Source organism: Branchiostoma floridae, chromosome 6 (genome assembly GCF_000003815.2).
Source record: "Branchiostoma floridae strain S238N-H82 chromosome 6, Bfl_VNyyK, whole genome shotgun sequence".
NCBI classification, from domain to species: Eukaryota; Metazoa; Chordata; class Leptocardii; order Amphioxiformes; family Branchiostomatidae; genus Branchiostoma; species Branchiostoma floridae.
Window position 1 is genome coordinate 10474205 of NC_049984.1, and position 24251 is coordinate 10498455.

The window sequence follows — 24251 nt, forward strand, 5'->3', positions numbered from 1 at the left end:
TACAAACATGAACTACAACATGATCACTACAGACAGTAGAATTACATTTGCCAAATCTTATCTTACTGTGGCTAATATTGTTACATCAATGTGTCTGTGACCGTGTCTACAGCAACATGGCTTTTCTTTTGTTCACTTTAGGCTACATCTAGTTGTCTTTCTTTGTTTACACATTTCTAATATCAAATTATCAGCAATACAAAGATGTGGCTTAAAACTATGATGGTAATTTTTGCCACAGAGATTCAAACTTCCACACTGGTTGGTTGAGTTTATCATATACATTTCACACTATTTATTATTGCACATTTGGTCTGACACCACTATGCATATACACATTCTTTGTTTCATATTCCAGATACAATTTCCCACTTACGCTTTTCCAAGTTGCTCCATTCTTTAAGAGGACTGTGATTTTGTCCCAGCATGTATCGTCTTCAAAATGCTTTCTTTTCGTAAACTAGGAGATATCCTAAATATCAAAAGAACTGGAAATGCACTTATAAAAATGACAGGTATCTTGGGTTTGACTTGTATAAATGTGTTTTGAATAAAAGCTTTCAATGCATTGTAGTGATTAATGCTGATAGACATGTATATTTCATCCAATTAGGATATATACAACATATACAGAAGTTTGACTAATAGCAGTTTAACCTCATGAGACCAATTTTGGTAATAGGGATCATGGGTAAGACAGAGTGCTACAATTCCAAATATACCTTTGCTGAAATACATGTATAGCATGTGTGGTCCAGAGGTTAGTAACCCTGCCTCTAGACCAAGAAGTTGTGTCACTCACTTGGTATGTACACTACTGGAAAGGGTTGCAGTCCTTACAACAGGCAGTCAAGCCATATGGTCCACTGTTCATTGTGCTTGCCAAAGAGAGCAAGGTAAATTGCTCCCAAACCTGTAAACACACATGTACTGTACATAGCATTTGTCTTCTATGCCATGACCAGTTGAAGATTACCAGTAGTTCATCTGTTCATTGAGTTCATTTGAGTTAAACTAATTCACTTTCACTTTTGCATGCAAGAAGTCTGGAGATCTTTCTTAACTCTAATTGTGTCTTTTCTAGGCCATGCTGGCCTCAAATGATAAAAAAAATGCATTACATTCATGTGGCAACAGTTAACTCTACACTCACTTCAATTCAACTTCCGTATAATTATATACATTGTGTTAGTAAGCAAGACTGTGACTACTACTTGTACTACAGCATTCTCTAGCTTCTGACAGTAGCATTAGACTGGAGGAAACTTTGCTAATTTTGGTTGCAGTAGGACTCACTGTCTCAGATCTGTTGTACTGGGCTGGCTCCCTTTCAGTGTTTAGTTACTGGTTGTGAGGCCTGTCCATTGTTCAGTAAAATTGAACCTATCATATACACCTCACTAGATTACTCAGGCAGTCACAGTACAACAGATTGATTGTTGAATACTGAAACACCAGGACCTCTTTACATGCAACTCATCCAACATAGACTTGAGAAGTAATGCCTCTGGACAAACTGTCAGCTTTTAATCAATATACTTCAAGGAACATCTGACCAGATGTCATCTACTTAGATTTTATCTGTTTGCTTATTTCATTCCAGAAAAACAACAATCTCTTTCCCATCACATGCTAACCCATCTACAAATATTAGAAACAGCCCTTGCGTGAAGCTCAGTGCACCACTCTCTGTTGTGGTGTGGACTCGCGACTTCTCTTGTTCTTGTCGTAGTTAACTAACCGCTGGCCCACAAGATACCTGATGGGAAACAAGAAACAGTTTGTCATGACTGGGAATTCAAATTAAGGCACACTTTGATCATTGATACTAGGGATGTCTGATCAAATACTGTAAATGCATTTAAGTTTGCGGGGATTTAATTTTGCGGTAGTGGGAAAAGGCAATTTTCGCGGTGGTTTTTAATTTCGCTTTAGCACCATACACTGTAGTATCTTAATGCCCTGGAAAAATGTTCGCGTTGGTTTTAAATTCGCGGTGAAATGGTCAACGCGAAAACCGCGAACATAAATCCACCGCAAACATTTCTGCATTTACAGTAATTGAATTCGTACTGATTACCACAGTGCCCAACAGTGTAATTGGCATGTTTGGATGAAAGGAAACAGCTGTATGATGCATACTTGTCATTTTTGATGTGTGTGTAGAGCCGTTTGAACTGCCTGGCCTGGAAGGTGAAGAGCCCTGACACCAGGACCAGCACCAGGAGGGAGGGGTAGATCCTGCGCAGCACCTGAACCTCCACATCACCACCCAGACCTGTGGAGAGGGGGGCACAGGTCAGTATATCATCAAGTCAGCTTTTAATCAATTAACTTGAAGTTCAATGAAATAGTTATTACACATTCTTACCTCTGGATTTCCTAGCCACAACCAACTTTAAAAAAAATGTTTTCCTAATCCATTTCATTAAATAAGGTGATGTGAAGCTATCCCATTCAAGGTGACTTGCATACTTGTTATACGTTGTAAATAGATCAAGATAAAGTTTGTGGTGTCACTTGCACCTTTTGTAAGTCCATCAGATTAATATCAAAGATGAAAATTTAATGTATAAATAGTGCTAACTAAAGCCTTCAGTTTTAATTTCTAAAAGAGTTCTAGTAATCAGGAATTAGAGCTTTACTGATACATGTATACAACCAATGATATAGCAGACTATCAGTTTTTTGTTCACATCCAGAATAAACAACAAGCAGCTCTGCTGTGTGTATACAATGATGTTTTCGTCCAAGCTTTGCACAAAACATGAGACCCTAACACACAGAAACTTTCCTTCCTACTACTTTCTCTGTACAGCCTGTACAACAATCTCAAGCAGTAAACAGTCCAACTCCATAGAAAGGCACTAGATGTAGGCTACAAACAGTACCTCATAAACCCTTCATGTGACCTACAGATGAAATATAGCAGCAATCTCACTGCTGACTAAACTGCAGAGGGCACTTACAGGCTGGTGTGTCGCATGATAAGCCACGTGTTTACTCCTTACTGACCTACAGTACTCAGTGATCAGACCATCTGGCAAGTCAATGCACGGATGCTTTTGTCATACCTTTATACATTCTTCCTTTGTGTCTTGGTAGTTCTTAAGCACATACAAACCTGCTTTGACATTGTCTTATAAGATATGTTTTTCTTTCTATTTCGGTGAAGTACCATCTGTTGAGGTGCTTACACTAACCTTTCATCCCTTTGTATTAAAGAGTGGTCACTTTGTTGTGTAACCCTTCATTAACATGTATAAACAATGGATAGTTTACAGCACCATCACTAATGTGTCTCCAGACCTTTAGGGACCAAATAACAACCATAACTGGAGCTATATAAAAGCAGCAAAAAGGACCGTAGTCTTTGATCTCCATTCTCCCACATTTAATAGCCATCATATCTTTTTCTATATCACATTTAATAGTGAGGACGACCAAAATAGCTGAGCACTTTGATCAATAAGTGCTGCGCACACATCATATTGCTGATTGTGGCATATATTTGAGAAACTCCTATCTAGGGGAGTGTGAACACAAAGGACACTCGAAGAAATCTAGGCCAAATTATATCCCCATTGTTGAGACAGGTCAGACTCTATGTTCTCAGCTCTCCTCAGTGACCCACATTCTCCATGCCCTTTACACAAATGGTACGGACACCAGCAGGTTTACAGCTCTTATTCAAATAAAGAAGAATCAAGCTGGTAAGCTGTGTGTCTGTGATTGACATTTTACTGCTTATTTCTTACTCCTAAAAAAGAAATAAGCCAAGAGGCCCGGTGGGCGTCACTCCACCATTAAGTGGAGAAAGTGGGGATAAGTGTAGTTCCAAAGGGTACAACATTGGGACGTGTCACAGCACTGAACCTGGGACCTATTGTCTCTGAGCCAAATGCTCTAACTGTTACACCACAAGATGCAATCCTACATACATTGTACCAAACCTACATACCAGGAGTATAGATAGAGATGCAATTTGTGGCACTTACACCTTTAATGTAAATCATCAGATTAATACCAAATGTATAGTCATAACTATAACCTTGAATTGTTGAAATTAGTAGTCATTGTTACTGGATTGTATATACCCAGTATGCACATTTCTGAATCTTGCTACAGTGACCAAGAAGTAGAGATCATATTTCAAGTAATGGCGTTGGCACTTTACACTTCTATTTCCATTGACAATGTAATACAAGTCTTTTATATCTTACCCAGATGAGGGACGACACCCGCAGCCACCAGGTAGGGGATGCAGAGACAGAACAACAGGCAGGTGATGACAGGGAGGGCCAGGTCAAACACCACCAGCTGTAGGTTCATGTTCCTTATACCATCTTGGTACACCTGAAAAAGTCATTCATCATATAGTCAGTAAGTACAACTCTGAGGTCACTGAACAAGGACATCACCATATTTGGGACACAGTCCAGGGGCTATTCATTTAAATGCCCAAGATATCATCATGATTAAAAAAGAGAAGAATGTAACTTTCACTAATAGATACAGAAATATATAAATAGTAGAGCAGCACTTCTGTACTCAGGCCAAGAGAGAGAGTCTGAGAGAGTGAATACAAGCATCACCCATAGCGAGACTCCTGCATTTTCTTGAGGTTTGAGTGTACGACTATAACACCGGCAGCTATTCTCACAAACTCCTTGTAAGAGAAAGACCAACCACCAGCTACCACACCCCTTACACAACCGTGACACAGAGACACAGACTGACCTGCTCCATGGCTCTTTTCAGCCACCACTGTGGTCCCATCATCGTCATGGCACAGATGATCTTAGCATGGAGGACGCCCAAGGCCCAGTCCTGGAACACAACACACTGTAGTGATACAATCATTACATCCATGAAAACAAAGGTACTGTAATCAGTTGGTGTGTTTCTTTGCTTGTTTGTCATGGTGTTTGTCTGCAGTAAGGCAGCCTGCTAGGATGTAAGGCAGAAATAACAGTACTAATAGGATACTTGGAGGACTGGATGTCTGACTTGGCTCTGCTCTAATGTTGTACATTGTAGATAGGCAGGAAATGATGACTCATAACTACACCCACTAATATCTGGGCATTAGGGATACCCGTATAGAGCTTGTTTCCCATAGTGGTAAATTGTACCTTGTGTGTTTAGGCTTGTTTACACTGAAAGTATGTTCAGTTCAGAGCAGCTTTTTTACTTGACTGTTTCCAAAACCATATCTAGTTGCTTGAGTAACTATTGTTTTTTACTTCACTATTGTAGGTCCAAAACCACATCTCATCAGCCATAACTTAACACTTAAGCTGTGTTTAGCTGTGTCCCCATGTGTACCAACGTCTGACCTGCCAGGGGAAGAAGAGTGGAGACTGGTCCAGCGGAACTCTGAGGGGGACCACAACAACCAGCTCAAACAGCAGACCCAACAGCAATGGAACAGCACCAAGTAGCAGGACAGCCAGCACTATTGTTTTGATAGCCTGGAACAGCAAGGCACAGCATTACTACAAGTTTATCTCCAAGGATATGAGGTTAACATAATATTACAATAAGTTGAAGACATATTGTACAATGACAGTTTCTGTTGTAGTACACAGTACAATGTTATGCCTTGTTCAATATCCCAGGCCTACCTGTGTTGTTCTGGAAACACAAATAAAAAAAAAAGAAAGACTACAGGAAATGCACTACCATCCCATGACTTGGCTCTCTTCTTCCTGTATTTTCAAAAATCTGCCAAAGCAAACTTAAACCTCCTAATCATTAATCGCATTCTGTATCAAACCTGACTCACCATCATGGACCATTCAGACAGTTTCCTGCCCACAGTTGTCCAACCCTGTGGGACCCAGGCGAACATGACCGAGAGGACGCGGCACACCAACCACAGCGTGTACAGTCCGCATGCTGCTGTGTACAGCTCGTGTACCTTGGCCTCCCCCATCCACACAGACATCATGGCGCGACCCAGGCCAACTAGCAATACAAACGTGATTAAGGAAAATTAGAAAACCAGTTAATAATGGAATTTCCACAGACTGAGATCAGGACCCTGGATATGAAAACAAAGGTTCAACGAAGGTCATGACACTTATCTGAAGTTACAAGTTATCATGGTTCTTTTTAGACGACCTCAAAATTAATCCGCAAGTTATCTGTACCTACCTGGTAAAGTAAGACCGACAAAACTGGTGAAGGCTAGAGTCTCACACATCAGGAACACTAACAGCACCAACTGGGTCAAAGAATAAAAAAAAGGTAGTTAATATCACATAGCTGCTTTGCATTGTATGCATGACACCTAGCAGAATATGTAAGTACTACATGAACACACTGTGCACAAGTATGTTCAGCATAGAATTTGAATGGTAGAAAACATGTGTAGCTTTTACATAGTTCTTATATGGTTGGAATTTAATGTCATAGGAACACAAAATGAACATCATCACCTACCCTAAATGCAAACCACGTGGGCCGTTTGTATGGTTGGAAGCCAATGGGCCCTGCCTGCTGTAGGATAGCCTGGTGGGCAGCATGTAAGCCTCCATCCTGCAGGTCTATGTTGTTAGCAGGGGCAGGGTTGTTGCCAGGCTGGACATTGTCCTCACCCCGGATCAGCACACCCTGAGGGGTAGAATGCAGTACTGAGTGAGATAAGAGCCAGCATCCATCCTTCAGTCCTTTGACAGAATTTTGCTGTTGGGGGCAGGAAAAATTTGCCCATCCTCTATGAGTATGATGGACAGAAATTGTTCACCTGAGTTAAGTGAGGAAAGTCGTGTAAAGTGCCTTTCCCAAGGGAACAAGATCGGTGACACGGCAGCCAGATTCAAACTCAAGACCTTTGGGTCTCGAGGCAAACACTGTCACGCATTCAATAGTCATGTGAAGGTATTAAAACAGATGCTATCATACCAAGCAAAGTCTACCAGCAAAATGAAGGAAAAAGCCTTTCAGATGGTCTAGATTTAAAAAATTTCCAGGAAGAGCATGCCCCCGGACCTCACATTAAGATTACTTATGCTGCACTTAATTTCTGACAAAGATACCTAAATTTCAGTACCCAAGCTGAGGGCCAATTGAAACATTTAGAGGTTAAAGCCCTGCGGAGTAGATAAGTTCAGTACTCCAACCTTTTTCAACTATCCCATATAAAGACATACCTCTACTTCCTCCACTGGAACATCCCCAAGCAAGTATGATCTTAGGTTCCTGTAGAAACAACAGTTAACGTTACCAAGAGAAACAGAATGATTGAACAACAGACAGTGATGTACAACTTGCTATCTGTAGATCACGTTATGAAGTATATATCATATGTTACAAAGTGCTACCACTGTAATTCCAAAGACAGCGGGAAATCCATTGTGCAAATAGAAACTCACAGTATCCATGCCGTCCCAACAGTCCAGACCTTGACCATGCTCTTGAGCCACTGGCGCGTGTGACCCTGTTCCAACAGGGCAGGTAACACAACCTGTAGCAGCAGCAATTCTAGGGACAGCTCACTCACAGGTGCATCACTGCAGGTAACAAGATACACATGTATGGCTGTGCTTATCTAGCAGTAATGCATGGCATTCGACAACATCTACATAATTCAGTAATAACATATGGATTAACAAGGACGAAGCATTGTAGGTGTGATTTTGGGGGGTTTTCTTAAACGAGTTTGCTCAGTGCAAGGCCATTGACCACTTCTAGGCACTGAACTACACTCACTGTAGCAGCATCTCTTTGCTTTAAGTCAGAAACATCGAGCTTCGGCAAGTTGGACTTACTCTTTTTGATAAGTGTGGCGGGTTATTTTACATGCCTGGGGTATGGCTCTCCCCAAAACACGGGACCTTGATTAAATGTCCTATCTGAGGAACAGCCCTAGCCAAAGCTAAGTACACATTTTTCACCTGATTTGTATAAAGATGGGGAATATCTCAATGCACTGAAAGGAAACCAGTTGCAGAAGTAACAATTCAGAAGGTAAAAAACATGGAGGTGTGGCAAACCCTACCTGGACAACATGACATGGTATGGCAGGAAGGTGGGGAAGGCCCATTTGATGACCTGGATGGGGACGTACAGCATCAGCAGTACTGTGGTGCCAAATACAACCTGTGGATGGAAAACACTTATTCGTGAAAACCACATAGGCATTCTGAAACAAAGACATTTTAAGTGTGAATATTAAACAGTGATAATTGGATCTCTTTGTGCTTTTGTATCAAAGTATTCTCATGGTTCAAAGTTGGATGATGGCATGGACAGTAGATGATAAGAGCCGTACCACAGACAGGAGGAACCTGCGGGCATGTCTGTGGATGGGCAGGTGGATCATCTCCTGGACAGGGTTGAAGTCTGGATCGTTCAGGTTTCTCAGGAACCACAGAACACCTGGTCGCACCACCTGAGTAACAACAAAAGAGGTTAATTATGAGTTGTAGCAACACCATACTGATGTGGTTTCATAGTACAATATAACAGCAACAACAATGCAGTACTCAACAACAATTTTCCAATACGTTTCTCACATTATCCAAAGATAAAAAAAAGAAGGCCAACCTCTCTGAGAAGTAGGATGAAGGAGGCAAAGTAGAAGACATAAACCATGCCCACAAGCCAGTGGAGAAACATGGCCGTCCCTGGGGCAGCCCGGAAACTCGTCTCTCTGTCCTTCAGGGTGGCATCAAACATCGCCTGTGTGTGGAACATTATCTAGAGCTTAGTCTTGCACTGTCAAACTGTTTTAACAATGATCACATAAAATTTTACTGGAGATATTTTTTTATTTGTTAATAAACACATAAAATAGCCACAGCTGTGCAAAAAGTGAACTTACCAGGGAGCATATATCCAGCCACCATCCACACACCAATGGGAACACACCTATCTCCAGCACTACTAGAAGGGAAACCTGTGGAGAAAAGCAAGGAATCTCTCATTTTTCTGGGACAAAATAATCATAGTAACAATGGTTTATTGAGTTAAGCAAATTGTATATTGTGTCCCATAGTGGCAGTCACAGTCTAAACTGATACAAGGGCATTACAGTGGATAACGAATTAGGAAACAAATGTGATGACTATGAGAAAAGGGAGATAGGTAGCAAATCCCATACATAGTACAAATGTATGATGTGGATGATATTGACTTACCTTTACAACTACATAGCAAATTCCTAGAACTCTCTTGGCCCTGAAAAACAGAGAACAATGCAACATTTGTACTTAGGACATGGAAAATACGAACATACCATTATTCCTTCGATTACCACAGATTTGAACTACAAACTTAGTATTGATTATTCTACATGTCATTCTATTTTTTTCAACAGGTACAAAACTATTCTCACCTTTGAAAACCTAGAAAAGAAGCCATAGTCTGCAGAAAAGTTAAGGAATTGATGACACCTGGTGTAACATGAAGAGTCAGGTTTCTATATTTCTACCTCCACCTGAATCTTTGATAGCATAACTATTGAAACTACTGATTCAGAAACTTTTGTATCAAATAAACCTTGATTACAGTTACCCCGGTAAGCCATGTTGATTTGATATATGGATTACATCCTCTAGGAGCCCCATAGCTGATGACAATGTGCGAATAAAAAGGTTTGAAAAAAAGTTGACTTCATTATGAAATACAGGTGGCCAGGAAGCTGAACAATGACACAGAATAAGCTGAACAAGAGATTCTTCATCTTCATTCTTGGATATCTCCTTCGTTGACCCTAGAATTGACAGACATTCTATGAAATATTATATTTTTTTGCAATCCACTATGTATACTTCCTCATTTTGCAGCTGCTTTGTACAATATGGTTTAAAACTATTTCTTTGAAAACGGCCGAAAATTGATGCACGTGCGGATGTCATCCATATCATCAAATCAACATGTGCTTACATACGGCTGATGGAGTTCAGTAACACACAATAGCTACAATATAATAGCATTGAGGATACATGGCAGAAGACCAGTGCTGTGGCCAGGATGAGGTAGCCAATCATGGTGGTCAGCAGGCCCTCAAACTGGGAGGCTACCAACTACATAAACACACAAACATTGAAACTGGGTCAGAAGCACTTCCAGGTTACACATCGGACATACTTTTCTTTGAAATAGAAAAATATTTCTAACAATCTTGAGAGTATAAAACTAAATGTTCACTTACATAGTCATCTATTTTCACTGCTGCTGCTGCAAAATGTCCCACATGGTATGGGCAAAATGCTACAAGGCAAAATAGAAACAACAGATTGGATCATTGGAGTATACACAGATTAAGTAAATGGCACACATTTTGTGGCAAGTGACACAACTAAAAAGTTCTTCTCACAAACAACTTATAGTTTCAAGATGAGATTTTGTGCATGACTTTAGCCTTGCACAATTTACATGTAATATAATATATACTGGTAATGTAGAATTAAAATTAACTGTTGGGGCTTAATAATAATATTACATGTGCTTGTTAAGATGACAGAGTACATATTGAAAGGAGATAGAGTAGCTGACTGACTGGGTTTACTTACCAAATACTAGAATGAAGAGGGTGTTCAGAGAAACTACCCAGAATACATGTTCCTGCAGCAAGAAAGAAAAGATCATAATTTTTGGTTACTATGTAACATCAATAAAAATATATCTTATAAATCTATTAGCCAAGTGTTGAGTTGCACATCCACTCCAATGCTTAGCTTGAAAAATGAAAACAGTGTATGATAAGATTTTTTCATGAATTCAGCAACTTACCAAAAATACAAGAGAGCCATCCAAGCCTAGCATCTGAAAAAAAGAAGTTTTCGCTCAGTTATCAAGCTGATTAAACATTCAATGTCTTCATCATTTCTGGAAATTTCTCAATACTATAAGGCATCAGAGAGGCAGTCTGGACTCAAGACATAGGCAATACCAACACTAGATGTTACTTGCTCTGATAGCTAACAGTCAGTAATGCCTACCCTTTCCCACGTCAGTTCCTCAGCCGCACGGTCCCACTCAATGGCATTCCAGTTCACATCATCTATTGGCAGAAACAGCATACAAACACTTGATAATCATGCTTAGGTTGAGAACACCCAGGTTGGCTCTAAATCGGTGCCCAACAGGAAGGAGAAGTAGGGGGCCAAGCCATGACTTCAAAAAGAACAGTTGAGCAGGATCTAAGTGAAATGGGCTGTAGTTGGGAGGGGGCTCAGCAGACAGCAACTGACAAACCACAATGGAAAACAATGACAGCCCGCTTCAGTGCCAGCGGCGATGATGATGATAATAAATTATGACAAATAGGCTAACAGTTAGACATAGATAAGTTGGCTGCAGAGGGGAAATTTGACCCTAGTGGTCCGAGGCATTACTTATCTAAAGGTATGAAAATGATTATTCTATTAACCTTGGGCACCATTGTTGGGGTCATCGCCCTCCCCATCACCTCCATTGTTGTCACCTTCTTCATCTGTGTCATCAAAGATGTCACCTGCATCACCGTTGTCCATGCCCATACCATCCTCATCCTCCGGCGGGGGTGGGGCTGCAGCTGGGGGAGGGGCATTGTTTGCTGGAGCAGCCTTGGGAAAAATAACAGGACAACCATAGGACTACAATGAAGTCTGTCAAGTTCACAAGTTTGACGTGAAAGCTAGTGTGTCTCCATCAAGTCATGATCATTCACCTCTTTCACTCACTCAGTCACTCACTCACTATCCTGTTTAGCATCCGTTGTTCTCCGTCTTAAAAGGGTTGGACGTTGCGGGATGTCATTCAGGTCTGACTGCTGATCTCCAGCTGCCTCTGTTAAGGGGGTTGACCTTTTGCAGGTTCAATTTGTGACTGTCTTCCTTGACATTTTCCAGCCATCTCCTTTCAACAATAATTACTTACATGTATGTACATGTATGTAATGGCGGCTACATGACTGAGTCGACAACAAAACTGCTTACAGGTGCTGGCTCGTCTTGGTTGTTCTGCTGTTCCAGCCACTGAGGCCCACCCCCGTGGACAATCTGTTCCCGTAGCCAGACCAGACTGATGAACGCACACAGGGAACATGTCACCACGAAACACCCCTGCAGACAGTCAGACATCAAGTTCTCCCTGAAGAAAAAATCACAACACAAAAATGATTAGACCATCAGTGTGGTAAAAACAACAATTCATGTATTGAGCTCAAGAAGTCTGAAAAGTAAGAACAGTGCTGTCCACTGTATCTGGCAGGACATTTTATTTTCTTGCCTAAATCTTGTGTTTAAGAACTGAGTGGGTACTTACGTTGATAGCATGTCCAGTGGTAAGGTTAAAAGAGAGCTGACAGATCCCGTGAACAGACATCTGTAGATTCGGCCTACACAAGCAAGAAAATTTACACTGTTGTTCAATTGGCTTTCATAAAAAGGAATAACTCAACATATGCAAGTGTGCAGATATTCTAATTTTGACATCACTTTCTCCATACATATCTGTATTTGTATCTATATAGCCGGTATAACCGCCCTTCAGCGTAACACAACAGCTGGACTTATAAGTATACAGTGTTCTTACTACATACCAAACTAACATAAACAGTGTACATATACTTACATGCTGTAAGAGGTACTACTCCTAACCAGGCGAATGCCACCAGTGTGTAGTGGAACCAGTACCGTACAGCAGTGCCTATACTTGTGAACAACCCGCTCACTATGTCCTTGATGGGCAGTGTTGCAGGCATGTCTGGTGAGTAAACTAGAAGTGACAAGAGAGAAAAAACAACGGTTAGTTACCTCAGTGGCAATAGTGTAATTCTTGAAATTTTTGCTGTGATTCTATGTTTGCAGTCTTCCCAGTGTCAGACCCTCATGTCTGTATCTGTATCTATATGGCCGGTATAACCGCCCTTCGGCTTAACCCACCAGCTATCAATGCATCAGTGAAATTAAAGCAGCATGAACTTAACTGTATTTGCAGTATGTCATCTATGACTGAATTTGAACAGAAAAATATGCCATACCAACAATATATATCTCAGAATTTACATGATTAGCAGTTCATCTAATCATTGAATGGGACACAGAAATTGGTTTCAAGTGTCAACATTAACCATAATTTGATATTAAGAATACTTACTTGGGGTGAATGCAAATCTGTGCTTGCATAGTTCACAATATTCCTTCTTACTATGCTTCAACCACTGGATGAGACTGTAATAAAAAAACAAGGGACGATCACATTCACATGTCAGAGTAAAGCTTCATTCAACTAAATCAACTTAATCTAAGATAAATAATTGGACATGTCCATGGCTTAGGTATACAGACTAAATCAATTAATAGAATTTGACCATAATCTGTAGACCTCAGATAGTACCAATGTGACCAGTGGAACTGTACAGGTAGTACCAGTATGAGCTAGCCTGAGTATCATCCTCTGTAGTAACCGCTGGCTCACGACTTTTGCTTGCCTGAGCATGATCCTCTGGAGAAAGTCCTGAGCCAGCGGTTACTACAGAGGATGATACTCAGGCAAGCAAAAGTCGTGAGCCAGCGGTTACTACGGAGGATGATACTCAGGCTAAGTATGAGCCGCATGTACTGACCATTCCTGATGGATGTATTTGATACTGCCTGTACACACACAGGGGTGGTACAGGGGTTTGTCCTGACTCCCCTCCGACCGACACACCCGGCAAATATCTGAAACAACATCAGTACTCCTTAGTGGTAAATGACGGAAATTTCATACTTGTGTAAGTAATAGTTAAAGGAAAACATCACCATGCATGAATTATGTAAATGTTGCATTCGCCTGCGCAAAATATTCATATGCTCTAAAAAGTCTAATGGAGGTATGAGGTCCCCAAACTCTAGTTACATCATATAATATCTTTGCAGACAAATTGCAGTTGCATGTAAAGCTTTGACGAGCCAACTTGAATCTCGTCCATATCATTGTTACAATATCTTGTTCTCGAGTCTAGTTCATCGATCAGATTCAGGAAAATTCTGATGTCATAGCATATTGCGTCCAATGCTGGGTTTATGGTTTATATACAGGGAATCATAAACTTTGACAAAAACAAAACTACCATGATCATAACCATTCCAGGACCAATATGTCAGGAATTTTGTCTCAGCCATAAATTAAAGGGTCATACAAGGGACAAGTACCAGATAAAAGGACACTTTTCATGTCTAAAGTATGTTATCACAATAATTTCAATGACGTCAATTTGTCGATATGACACTAGAAAAACATATCTGTTAAAGAAATTCCCTGAATTCCTGTACTTGTGTTGTTCATTTGAAACAGTGAAAATACTTCTACCTCATGCAAAGGTTTCGGTTCACCTTTATCTAATATATATGACTCGTGACTTCGTCATCAAGAAAATACGTGAGGCTTTAAAAACAAGGTGTGATCAAGCCACCGCTACGTATCACAGTAAACTGCACCTTCATAAAATATTCTCTTACAACGGTTCTTGCTAGCTCATTAAAAGACTACTGCTGAAATACACTAGTTCCAAATAAAAACGCCAATCTTTGTCAAAATTTTACCTTCAGCGGCTTCGTCGTCCTCCATCTTGAAAATGAGCAAAATAAGGACGACCTAAAGTACGGCATGTCGTAAACTTCAAATAAGGACATTTCAGCCGTATTGTGCTTGCCTTCGTGTCGGAAAGCTTTGCACAAGAATTAAAACAGCCTGACTGGTTCATCTAAAAGTTATCAGGTAGGTTTTGCTTGTCATTTTATCTCAGAAATTCATATATTTTCTAATTGCTCATATTTACGACATACTGACGTCATGAAAAGCCGTTTTGCGATACGAATCTGGAACTTGGCAACAACAGAAACGCGGAAGTTTCAGTTTTCACAACACAAGGTTTTTCTGCCAATTATCATCGGTCAAGGGGCTCTAACGATGACTGAAGTGGACCCGCTGGCGATCGAGATCATCGAGGAGGGTCTTGACCTGGATCAGAAGAGTTTGCCTCCGCCGTCAGGTGTTTGGGAACATGAAGAACTAGCTCAGGTGAAAAAGGACTGCACATAGGATCTCAACTGTCAGGAGTCAAGTGCCACCGCTAGTCCCTTGTGATCTTAGAAAATGTATTATCTGTCATCAAGACGACAGAAAGACGTCCAAGTAACTCATAAAAGTTTAACTGTCACTAACTTACATCTAGGATGCCATGGCTGAAACACTAGGCACCCTCTCATACATACATTGTACATCAATCAATTGAATCTTAAGACTGAGGCTGCTATTGGCAGGATGTTCCTGTCAATAGAATAATTTCAGCACTGTTGACAGGATGTTCCTGTTAGTAGATTTTAGCACTATTGACAGAATGTTCCTGTCAGGAAACATACTTTGGGCTCTATTGACAGGATGTGCCCATCAATAAGAATTATTTTGGCACTAAATTGAAAGGATGTTCCATCGTTAATCTTGTCAATAACACCTCATAATCCTGTCAACCCTAACCCTGAGGGTAATCCCATAAACTGTTGCAAAAATCAGACTTATGTACATTCCTAAGTAGGACTAACTAATTAGAATAATAACAAAATGCCAAGACCAAGATCGACCCACTGACTTTATATGCCTTTTTTCACTATTGACATGATGTCAGTGACAATTACCACAGTATTTAAGGAGGCCAGATAGTTTGAGGGTATATTTGATTTCATGAACATGACATTGATTAAGGCAATCAACAGCCTCCATCCCTATCATGTAGGTCACACAAACACACACAGACGGACATACAAGCCAAAACAAAACTGTATGCAGCTGAGTGGATAATCAGCTAAATGTAGCTAAAATTGAAGTACAGTTCACTCAATAGTGTTTTGAGAATTTACTGGATATTGAGTTTCATACAATAAAAGGAAACAAGCCTATTTCCCTCAAGTCCAGTGTAGGGTTACCTGTTTTGGCACGGCCTCTCATGCTTTTTCACACCAGTTCACAAACAAGTGTATCCAGCTGTGTTCTGCTAGGGAACTTTCATTGTTGCATTTCAGTCCAAACGTTTGGGTTAGAGTTAGACTACGTGACATTGTATGTGTCTCCCTCTGACTTGTTAACATTTGTGGTCTAGTGTTTAAATGATTTTTGCTCATTGCATGTTACATGTGCTGAAAGAAAACGTACATATTACAATTGTCATCTGTGTGATACCACTAGTGATTCCCCCTTCATGATCAGTATGAATCAGAAATGGTTGGTCCCTTCAGTGCGTGAGCGACAGTGGGGACCATGGCAGTGGCTTACGACTCTGACTCTGCCCTGGGGGACAGCCCCGTCCCCTGGTGGGGGGAGGAATATGAGGAGAGTCAAGATGGGGTAGGGTGGCAGGGTATTCACTTCGAGTTATGGGCAAAATGTTACTTTCTATCAAGTGGACATTATGATATTGATTCTCTGTTCTGGCATGTATTGAACAAAGTTGTATTGCTTAATGTCCAAATTGAAAGAGAGCGAAGTTGATTTTCTACTGAGTAACAGTCTTCAGATGTCAGTTGTGCAGTGTCATACTTCTCTTTGATAACCTTTCGCAAATACAGGAGACATACACAGATGCTGGCAGCTGTCTCATCTGTTCTGTAGGTCACAGATGAAAATACAGGGGTTTGCTTCCTGTACAGGTGTTTATGTGCTCTACAGGTGAAAGTTAAAGAGACGAGAGGACATGACATACAGGTGATACTGTGTTTGACCTGTTTCTGTCCTCCACAGGTGAAAGTGAAGGTGATGAGGGGACACACCGACTGTGTGAACAGGTGTAAGCTGTGCTGTCAGGACCAGAAAATCTTTACGGTATCAAATGACAAGACTGCCAAAATATGGGTAAGTCAGAGTACAAGAAACTTTTTAACACCAGTTTTGAAGATGTCCTCTACACAAGCACATGGAATATCAACTTGTCAGATGCTTGGAGTTAAACAGTAAAAAAATCCTTATGTGGGTATTTTCAGCTTTCAACTCCATTAGTATTACCTAAAAGTGTTAACGTTACAATGTGTTGATCTGACTTTTTCATTCTTTTTCCTTTCCTAGAATATTGACACTGGTGCAGTTCTGAAGACTTACAACTGTCATGACATGTATATCACATCAGGGGATGTTAGTCCAGACAATACAAGGTATTCAAGTTTGGGGCAATATTTAGAAAAGCTTTCCAAAATCACACATCTTCTTCTGAGTTTTTACATTCAATTTGGTTTCTGCATCTATTTTACCACAGGAAGATGAGCTCATATCTGCTATGCTATTTACAGGTTTCTAACATGTTCATGGGACAAGACTTTGAGACTGTGGGACACAGAGACAGGAAGCATGTTGGTAGGTTTGTTTTCTGCAAAGATGCTACACTTGTATAGTGGAAGCCAGTTAATTGCACGTCGGATAAACGCACAATTCGGTCAATTGCATGGAATCCGAAAATCCCGTGGTGGTGTGGTCCAACTGCGTAACTTCGCATTATCGCACACGCCGGTTAGTTGCACGGGATTTGCTGGCAAATTGGGTGTGCAATTAAGCGGCTTCAACTGTATTATGATAAGTGTTCACAATACGTATTTAGACAAATCAGTATAAATACAGATGAAATATTGTAACTCACATTGGTGGACTGATCTATTTTTTAGGGCATTTTGTACAACTCAGTTTGGGAAGATGATACCTTCACCCACTGAAACATAATAAAAGTAACATATTCATATAAATTCCACCCCCACAGTGGCAGGGCAGACATGACGGCATTTTGACGTGCTGTCGCTTCTCAAACAACGGCAAAATGGTGGTGTCTGGTTCTGACCTGGACCATTCTGTCAGTGTGTGGCACACTGGAGAGGGAACACTACTGCACCATTTAAAAGGTATGGTGCATGTCACTACTTCTTTCCTCTAGCTATATGTTGTCTGCATTTCCATGGTCAAAGTCATGCGCTTAAGTATTAGATTTAGTCCTACAAATTGGTAAGTTCCTGCATGTCAGTCCATTACTGTCCAAATTCAGTGGTATTGACAGTATTCATTACTTGACTTGGTATGAAACTTCATCTGTGCTGGAAAATGATGTTACATGTAGTATGTAGTACTGTGATAATATGACTGTACTTGTTTGACATCTCAGACCAGCACAAGAGCACCATCACATCCTGTTCATTCACTCCTAATGACGAGAGGATCTGCACCACTTCCATGGACAAGTCCACCAAGCTGTGGGACCTGGAGTCAAAGAGGACAACTGTCAAGTTAGAGTAAGGGACTTGTGTGTGAAAACGTGCATGATGTACATAGCTGAAGACAGTTGGCAACAGGATGTAATGATTGTACTACATAATAGTACGTAGGTTAGTTTTGAGTGCTGTCCTTGGTGCTGAATGTCTTATACCTGCATGAAAAGTGTGCCATCTTGCAGTTGAATTGGACAGTACAGGCATCCAATTCTGACAGAATCAGTTGCACCTTTTTTCAATGTGATTGAGATTGATATTAAGAACTTGCCTTGATACCATTCCTAACAAATTCACTATACCAGTTTTTCAATGTCTACTCGATCTAGTGATTTGGTGTTTATTACTTTGATCTGTGTTGTTTCAGAGGTCACATCAATGTCATCTCGTCCTGCTGTATGGACAGGAACGAGCGATGGCTCTGCACGGCATCCTGGGATAAAACCCTGCAGGTGTGGGACATCTCCACAGGCATGTTCAGGTACAGCAAAGCATCATGGGATAAGATATGTTATAAAACATGAGCACGAGTCTGATATGATAAATGTAATTGTTGTGAAGTGTACCAAATGTATTGTGGATGTTTGTTTGCTTGTTTGTTTGTTTGTTTGTTTGTTTGTTAAAAGCTGTGGATAATGCTATGTTTTGTTCTACAGATCTCAAGGACCGGTTACCCTGTCAAAAGGACATGAGGGCTCTGTCAGCTGTTGTAACTTCACCAGAGATGGTGTGTATCTGGGTTCCTTCTGGATCATCTGTGGGTTAGAAAGTATAATTATTATTTAGCTGTAATATGTGGTTATTTAGGGCATTCGGAACTACATGTAGAGCTAACTTAACTATCAATTATTTTGCATAGAAGCCTTAATCATATATATGTAACTTGAATTTATTGGCTACCTACCTTTGTCACAAATAAAGATTAAAGGCTTCGTTTTGGTATTCAGATGATTAGTGCAAGAATCTAGGTAAATAGATTTCACATTCTTGAACCTACAATGTAATGTTCTAGACGATACTGCCATTTGACAATGTGTTGACCCTCCCCATAGGAACATTGCTTGTATCAGGGTCCTATGACCAGACAGTGACCCTGTGGGACATGGAGACCTGCATGCACAAACTCTCACTCAAGGTACCAACTTCACATTCTGTATTCAAATCAGCCTGGCAGTACAATACCAGTAAGGTTACTGTTATAGTGATCCTCATTGTGGTTACTGTGATGATAATGGTTACTGTGCTCAATTATGTTGAACTTCATTTTCACATTAAAAAAAAATCATGAAATCAGTGAACATTTCTTCTTCTACTTGCCTGCACTCTTAAACATTTTGTAATTTAATACAATAAGAGTCCAAGAAAGGATTCCTTATGTTTTTGGACTCCAGTTTCCTTGATATTCAGCAAGATGGCATCTGTAACTTGACTGATGGCAAGAAGAATATTATGTGATGATATTCCATCATTTCTTACGTTTTTTTCTACATCATATCTTGTAAACTTGCGTTCTTATAAGATATCACTCCTTGTGTTATAGGGCCACTCTGATTGGGTGACAGACTGCAGCTTTAGCGAGGACCAGAAATGGGTCATCTCCTGTTCAAAGGTCAGACTGGACAATCTTTCAAACATTTTCATTTCTTTGATATCATCTAATGATTTAGCATTGTCATTTTGTCCTATGAGCCTTATGGTTGATATTCATTTCCTATGACCAACAATTTCAGAGCCTTGGTTTTGCATAACAATTGGTGTGACACTGACAGTCAGATCTGTAAACTGGCCATGAAGGCATGTAATTGAAAACTTGAATGTAATTGAAAACTTGAGGTATAATGATAGTTTGTATATTTCCCCAGGATAAGACTATGAGATTGTGGAACATTGAAGACACAGACCACATTCCATTTGTTCTGGAACAGAGGAGGGCCATTGGACTAAAGATGGTTAATGTGAGTAAAAACACATGGAAGGCTACTCTTAGTAATAAAGTCAGTGACCTCAGACAGGGGACAAAGCATGATGCGTTTTTGATTAGCTAGGAGTGTAATGTGGCTCCACTATTGCTCATGTTTTAGCCAAGCAGGCCGAGTCACCACTTGATAAGTGTGTTAGTTTCTTTTGATTCCTGAAGCCTCACAATAATGTAAAAAAATCAATCACCCACAATCACTCTTACTCCTAGTCCATCTCTAGAGAAACTTGTATTGACTTTTATGATTTATGGTGTATCCAACATGCTGTTGATGATAGTTTTGTTTGTGATGAAACTTTTTTGCCAGACAAATATCTTGACAAGGATTGATTCAAGGAGTGCTCGATTGCATAGATCTACCACATAACTTACTGTAAATGCAAAAAGTTTTGCATTGTTCCGCTTCACCGTGAGCTTAAAACCACCACAAACATTTTTCCATTGCAGTAAGAGACTACAGTGCATGGTGCTATTGCGAACTTAAAACCACCGTGAAAAGTCATGGTGGCCGCGAAATTAAATGCATTTACAGATATCTGTTGCATGAGCTGTGCCCCAGGTTTTAACAGTTATCCTCTGTCCTGTAGTGTGAACAGTGCGGGAAGGCCTTCTCCATCGCCCAGCTGGAGGATGCACGTGAGCTGTCCCTGTGTGTGTTCTGTCGTCTGGCCCAGCCCAACAGGAACGTCCCAGCGTTGGATGACGTCTGACATCCACCCTCCTATAGGAACTCTTTAGCAGCAGATTGGACAAAAATATCACTGCCTGTCCTGTTAAATACTGCTGAAACTTTTGTACAATTCTATTACTTATTACTAAACGGTACTGGATGATGACCTACATTTTTTATGTAACTTTATAAAGAGAAATGTGACTTTGTAAAGAGAGTAATTTTATATTTGTGTGTAGTAGAATTACTTTCCTGCAACAAAAAAGAATAACTTGCACATGATTCCTAGATCCCAAATGCTATTGTGAAAAAGTATACATGTGTACATAGCATATACTAGACATGCATGTAGCAGGTTTATAATGCAGTTTTATATATGACAGGGTTGAATAAGAGTTAGCTATGTGACAGAAAATACAAAAAAATAAAGATTCCCACCAATGCCTGTTTTTGAAATGTCTTTTATGGGGGGGGTTACTTCAGTGGAAAAAGGGCTAGTGTAAAAGAGAGTAGCCTCCTTTGCAAACTTTCGGAGCAGCGGTCATTTTTTGCAGGAGTGCTGACTCGCAATTTTCAACATATGGGCTAAGAATGAAAATAAACACACAAGAAATAAACACTCCCGCTCCGAAAGTCTGCAAAGGAGGCTAAGAAGAGGGGATATAAAATGTTGGGTTAACATTGTACAAACTGTAAAAGCTTATCAACAAAACATATTTTGTAAGTCTAGTACATTAATAACGTTAATCAAAAATTGTAGGTGCAAACAAAAACTTCACAGAGAGAAACATGGTTTCAGTTGGTAATTTAGGCCAGGGACAGTAATTTTGTTTTGTCGGAAGAAATGCAGAAACAGAAGGGACTTCAAAGGTTTCACGACAAAATACTGAATATGATAAGTTAATTCTACTCAACCTGGATAAACACATTCCCCTGTACAAATCACCACATTCTCAGGCCTGCCTGCAGAGTTGACACATAAGTCTGATCCGAGCGGACATCACTGTGGTACAGGTACTGTAGTGTAGTGTGTGCGGATTTGAGGATATATGCTGGTCTTTAGAGTTGGGGCGATATTAGATCAGCCCTTCTAGTGGTGCACTATTGTGAATTTCATAGGGAAGAGCTCTGTCGTCTTTACTTTATCAGCGATTCATTTGAGACTCTGGTGTTTCCATTATGGCTGTAAAGTGGGTGGCGAAGTTCTATCTACTGTTAGTTGTGCGTCTGGTAGTGCCGTGTGTAGAGGCAGGGGACTGGCAGCACTGTCAGAAGGTATCTCTGGTTAGATGCAGTGTTTGGGGACAGTCGTAATGGCGGAACAAAGTATAGGTATGACATTGCTGGCTATGAGTCCAGGTGGAACAGAGACCCATATTCTTATGATAGTTACCATGGGCCTTTTAAGTACAACAGCATGAACCTATACCCGGCCTTCATGTCCTGTTACGACTGTGCAGGTAGCGAAAGTGTGTCAGGTAGCTCTGTCACAGATGAAGTCCAGAATGTCACGTTGAGTCCCTCTCAACAGCACACCACTACACTTGTCATGGCCAGTACCAACGTTGGCACATTGACTTCAGGTGACACCACCGCTATCTCAAAGATACCATGCGGTAGAGACTGTAGACTATATCTCGTAAATTGTAACATAACCACCGTAGAGGTAGGCGCGCTTTCTAAGCTTCCACAGGTGAAGACCCTGGTCATCTGGCAGAGCAACCTTCAGACTCTGAGAAGCGGCACGTTTGAGGGAATGAAGCGCCTCGAGGTGCTGCTGCTGTTGGGCAACAACATAACCTGTCTGGAGGTATTGTGCAAAATAATTTGTTTGATTCGGAGACGGTGTAGGAAGAATTTTATAATGTTGTATTTACAGTATACATGTACCTTGAAATGAATTATTAAAGGTCATTTTCCATTCCCGGGAGGAGTATTTACTGCTATTTCGTTCTCACAAATGGTCTAAAGCGCGACTTTTACATGGCAGGCTGGTGCCTTCGACGGATTGCCTCTGCTGCGGTCACTTAATATCGTTGACAACCAGATCCTGACGATGGCACCCGGCATGCTGCGTGGACTACAGCTGGAATGGCTGGACGTAAGTGTAAATTCTATCTGGTACATAGCGTTTGGGGTACTGCAAGGAACACAGTCTGTACAGAGTATCTATATCGTTGAGAACAAGCTTCAGTCAGTCAGTGTTAGCATGTTTGCTGAGCTTGCAAGCATGCAAAGCTTGTATTTGGAATACAATGAAATCTTTTGGATTGCAGATGGCGCGTTTCACTCAAATAAGCAACTGCTTGTTCTAAACTTGGCTGGCAACAAGCTGACCTTTCTGTCAGGGCTTTGGTTCAAACCAGCAAGATTATCCAGAGTGAACCTGGAGGGAAATGCCATAGCCGCTGCTTATCTGGGGAGGGGGAAATCGAGGTGGGATGTTCGATTGTCGGACAATCCCCTGCGATGTACGTGTGCGAACATTGGGTTGTACGAACATTTGTGGTCTGCCCCTAGTGTCATGGGCCTTTGCCAATGGATCAGAATATTCGATGAACATAACGTACAACACAAACACAACAACACACGCCAGTCTGGGAATGGGCAACCTAACTATGCAAGTGGGGACCTACATAAGGGCTGTGGGGTGGACAAAATGTAAAATGATAGATCTTAATATCAGGGAACCCCGGCAATGGAAGGCATGTTCTAACTACATGGGGAAGTCCAGCTTCACTCTTCGGCTAGAGGGTGCGGGGCCTTTGGCATTGGCGAAAATACTTTGCACTGCTTCCTCTGACAGCGGGTCCTACACAACTAACTTGGAAGCAACACACGACACACACATGCCGCATTTTTACACGACACAACGTCCCATTACAACAGTGCTCCCGCTGATAAACACGACACAACATCGCCAAACAACAACGCCCTCACTGATGAGCACCAGCACGAGTGTCGATAGACACAACAATGTCGTGTGGTACATTTCCGTTGCAGCTTTTGCTGGGTTGTTATTAGTTACGAAGGTAGTTTGGAGGTGCTTCAGGTGTTTGGGGGTTAAGCTCTGCCCCACCGTTGGACACAATGATGCTCAACAACCCCACTTTGCCCTTGCGGTCACTGCATGCTCTAACTGGCCCCTTGGCAATCATGACACCTCGAACGAATTTGTCATCAGTCCTTACGCTGAGGGTCGTTTTGAAGATCATGACAGTTTGGATGGGTCAGTCATCAGTCCTTACGCTGAGGGTCGTTTTGAAGATCATGACAGTTTGCGCGACACACCGGATTCTTCTTGTTCTTCGGAGATAGCCCCTTACGGACAGGGAGCGCTAAACATAGCTTACGAACAGCGTGGTAGTTACGAAAACACTAGCGCCGG

General features: G+C 41.0%; 2 protein-coding genes across 4 annotated transcripts; one reads left to right on the top strand and one right to left on the bottom strand.

Moving 5' to 3' along the window:
• Positions 1-419: 419 nt before the first annotated feature.
• Positions 420-14615, bottom strand: LOC118417554 (E3 ubiquitin-protein ligase MARCHF6-like). 3 transcript variants are annotated; one of them, XM_035823147.1, is made up of 28 exons: positions 14523-14615; positions 13562-13658; positions 13093-13166; positions 12568-12711; positions 12259-12331; positions 11931-12084; positions 11384-11558; positions 10953-11014; positions 10744-10776; positions 10524-10575; positions 10163-10221; positions 9954-10034; positions 9344-9372; positions 9147-9186; positions 8831-8905; positions 8554-8688; positions 8279-8398; positions 8006-8058; positions 7380-7517; positions 7158-7206; positions 6448-6618; positions 6160-6229; positions 5789-5970; positions 5340-5474; positions 4741-4845; positions 4224-4356; positions 2143-2278; positions 420-1759 (listed from the first exon to the last, which is right to left on the bottom strand). In XM_035823147.1, the coding sequence occupies exons 1-28, from the start codon at positions 14545-14547 to the stop codon at positions 1675-1677; spliced, it is 2685 nt and encodes an 894-aa protein (XP_035679040.1). In that variant the 5' UTR covers positions 14548-14615; the 3' UTR covers positions 420-1674. The 3 variants fall into 3 exon arrangements, with proteins under 3 accessions (XP_035679040.1, XP_035679038.1, XP_035679037.1); XM_035823145.1 differs by having other exon boundaries at positions 4741-4830; positions 8006-8106; XM_035823144.1 differs by having other exon boundaries at positions 8006-8106.
• A 138-nt stretch (positions 14616-14753) lies between these two features.
• Positions 14754-21308, top strand: LOC118418370 (WD repeat-containing protein 88-like). The gene is made up of 12 exons (XM_035824245.1): positions 14754-15000; positions 16714-16824; positions 17035-17120; positions 17256-17319; positions 17717-17855; positions 18113-18239; positions 18583-18696; positions 18872-18942; positions 19268-19350; positions 19756-19824; positions 20078-20170; positions 20781-21308. The coding sequence occupies exons 1-12, from the start codon at positions 14773-14775 to the stop codon at positions 20901-20903; spliced, it is 1308 nt and encodes a 435-aa protein (XP_035680138.1). The 5' UTR covers positions 14754-14772; the 3' UTR covers positions 20904-21308.
• Positions 21309-24251: the final 2943 nt, after the last annotated feature.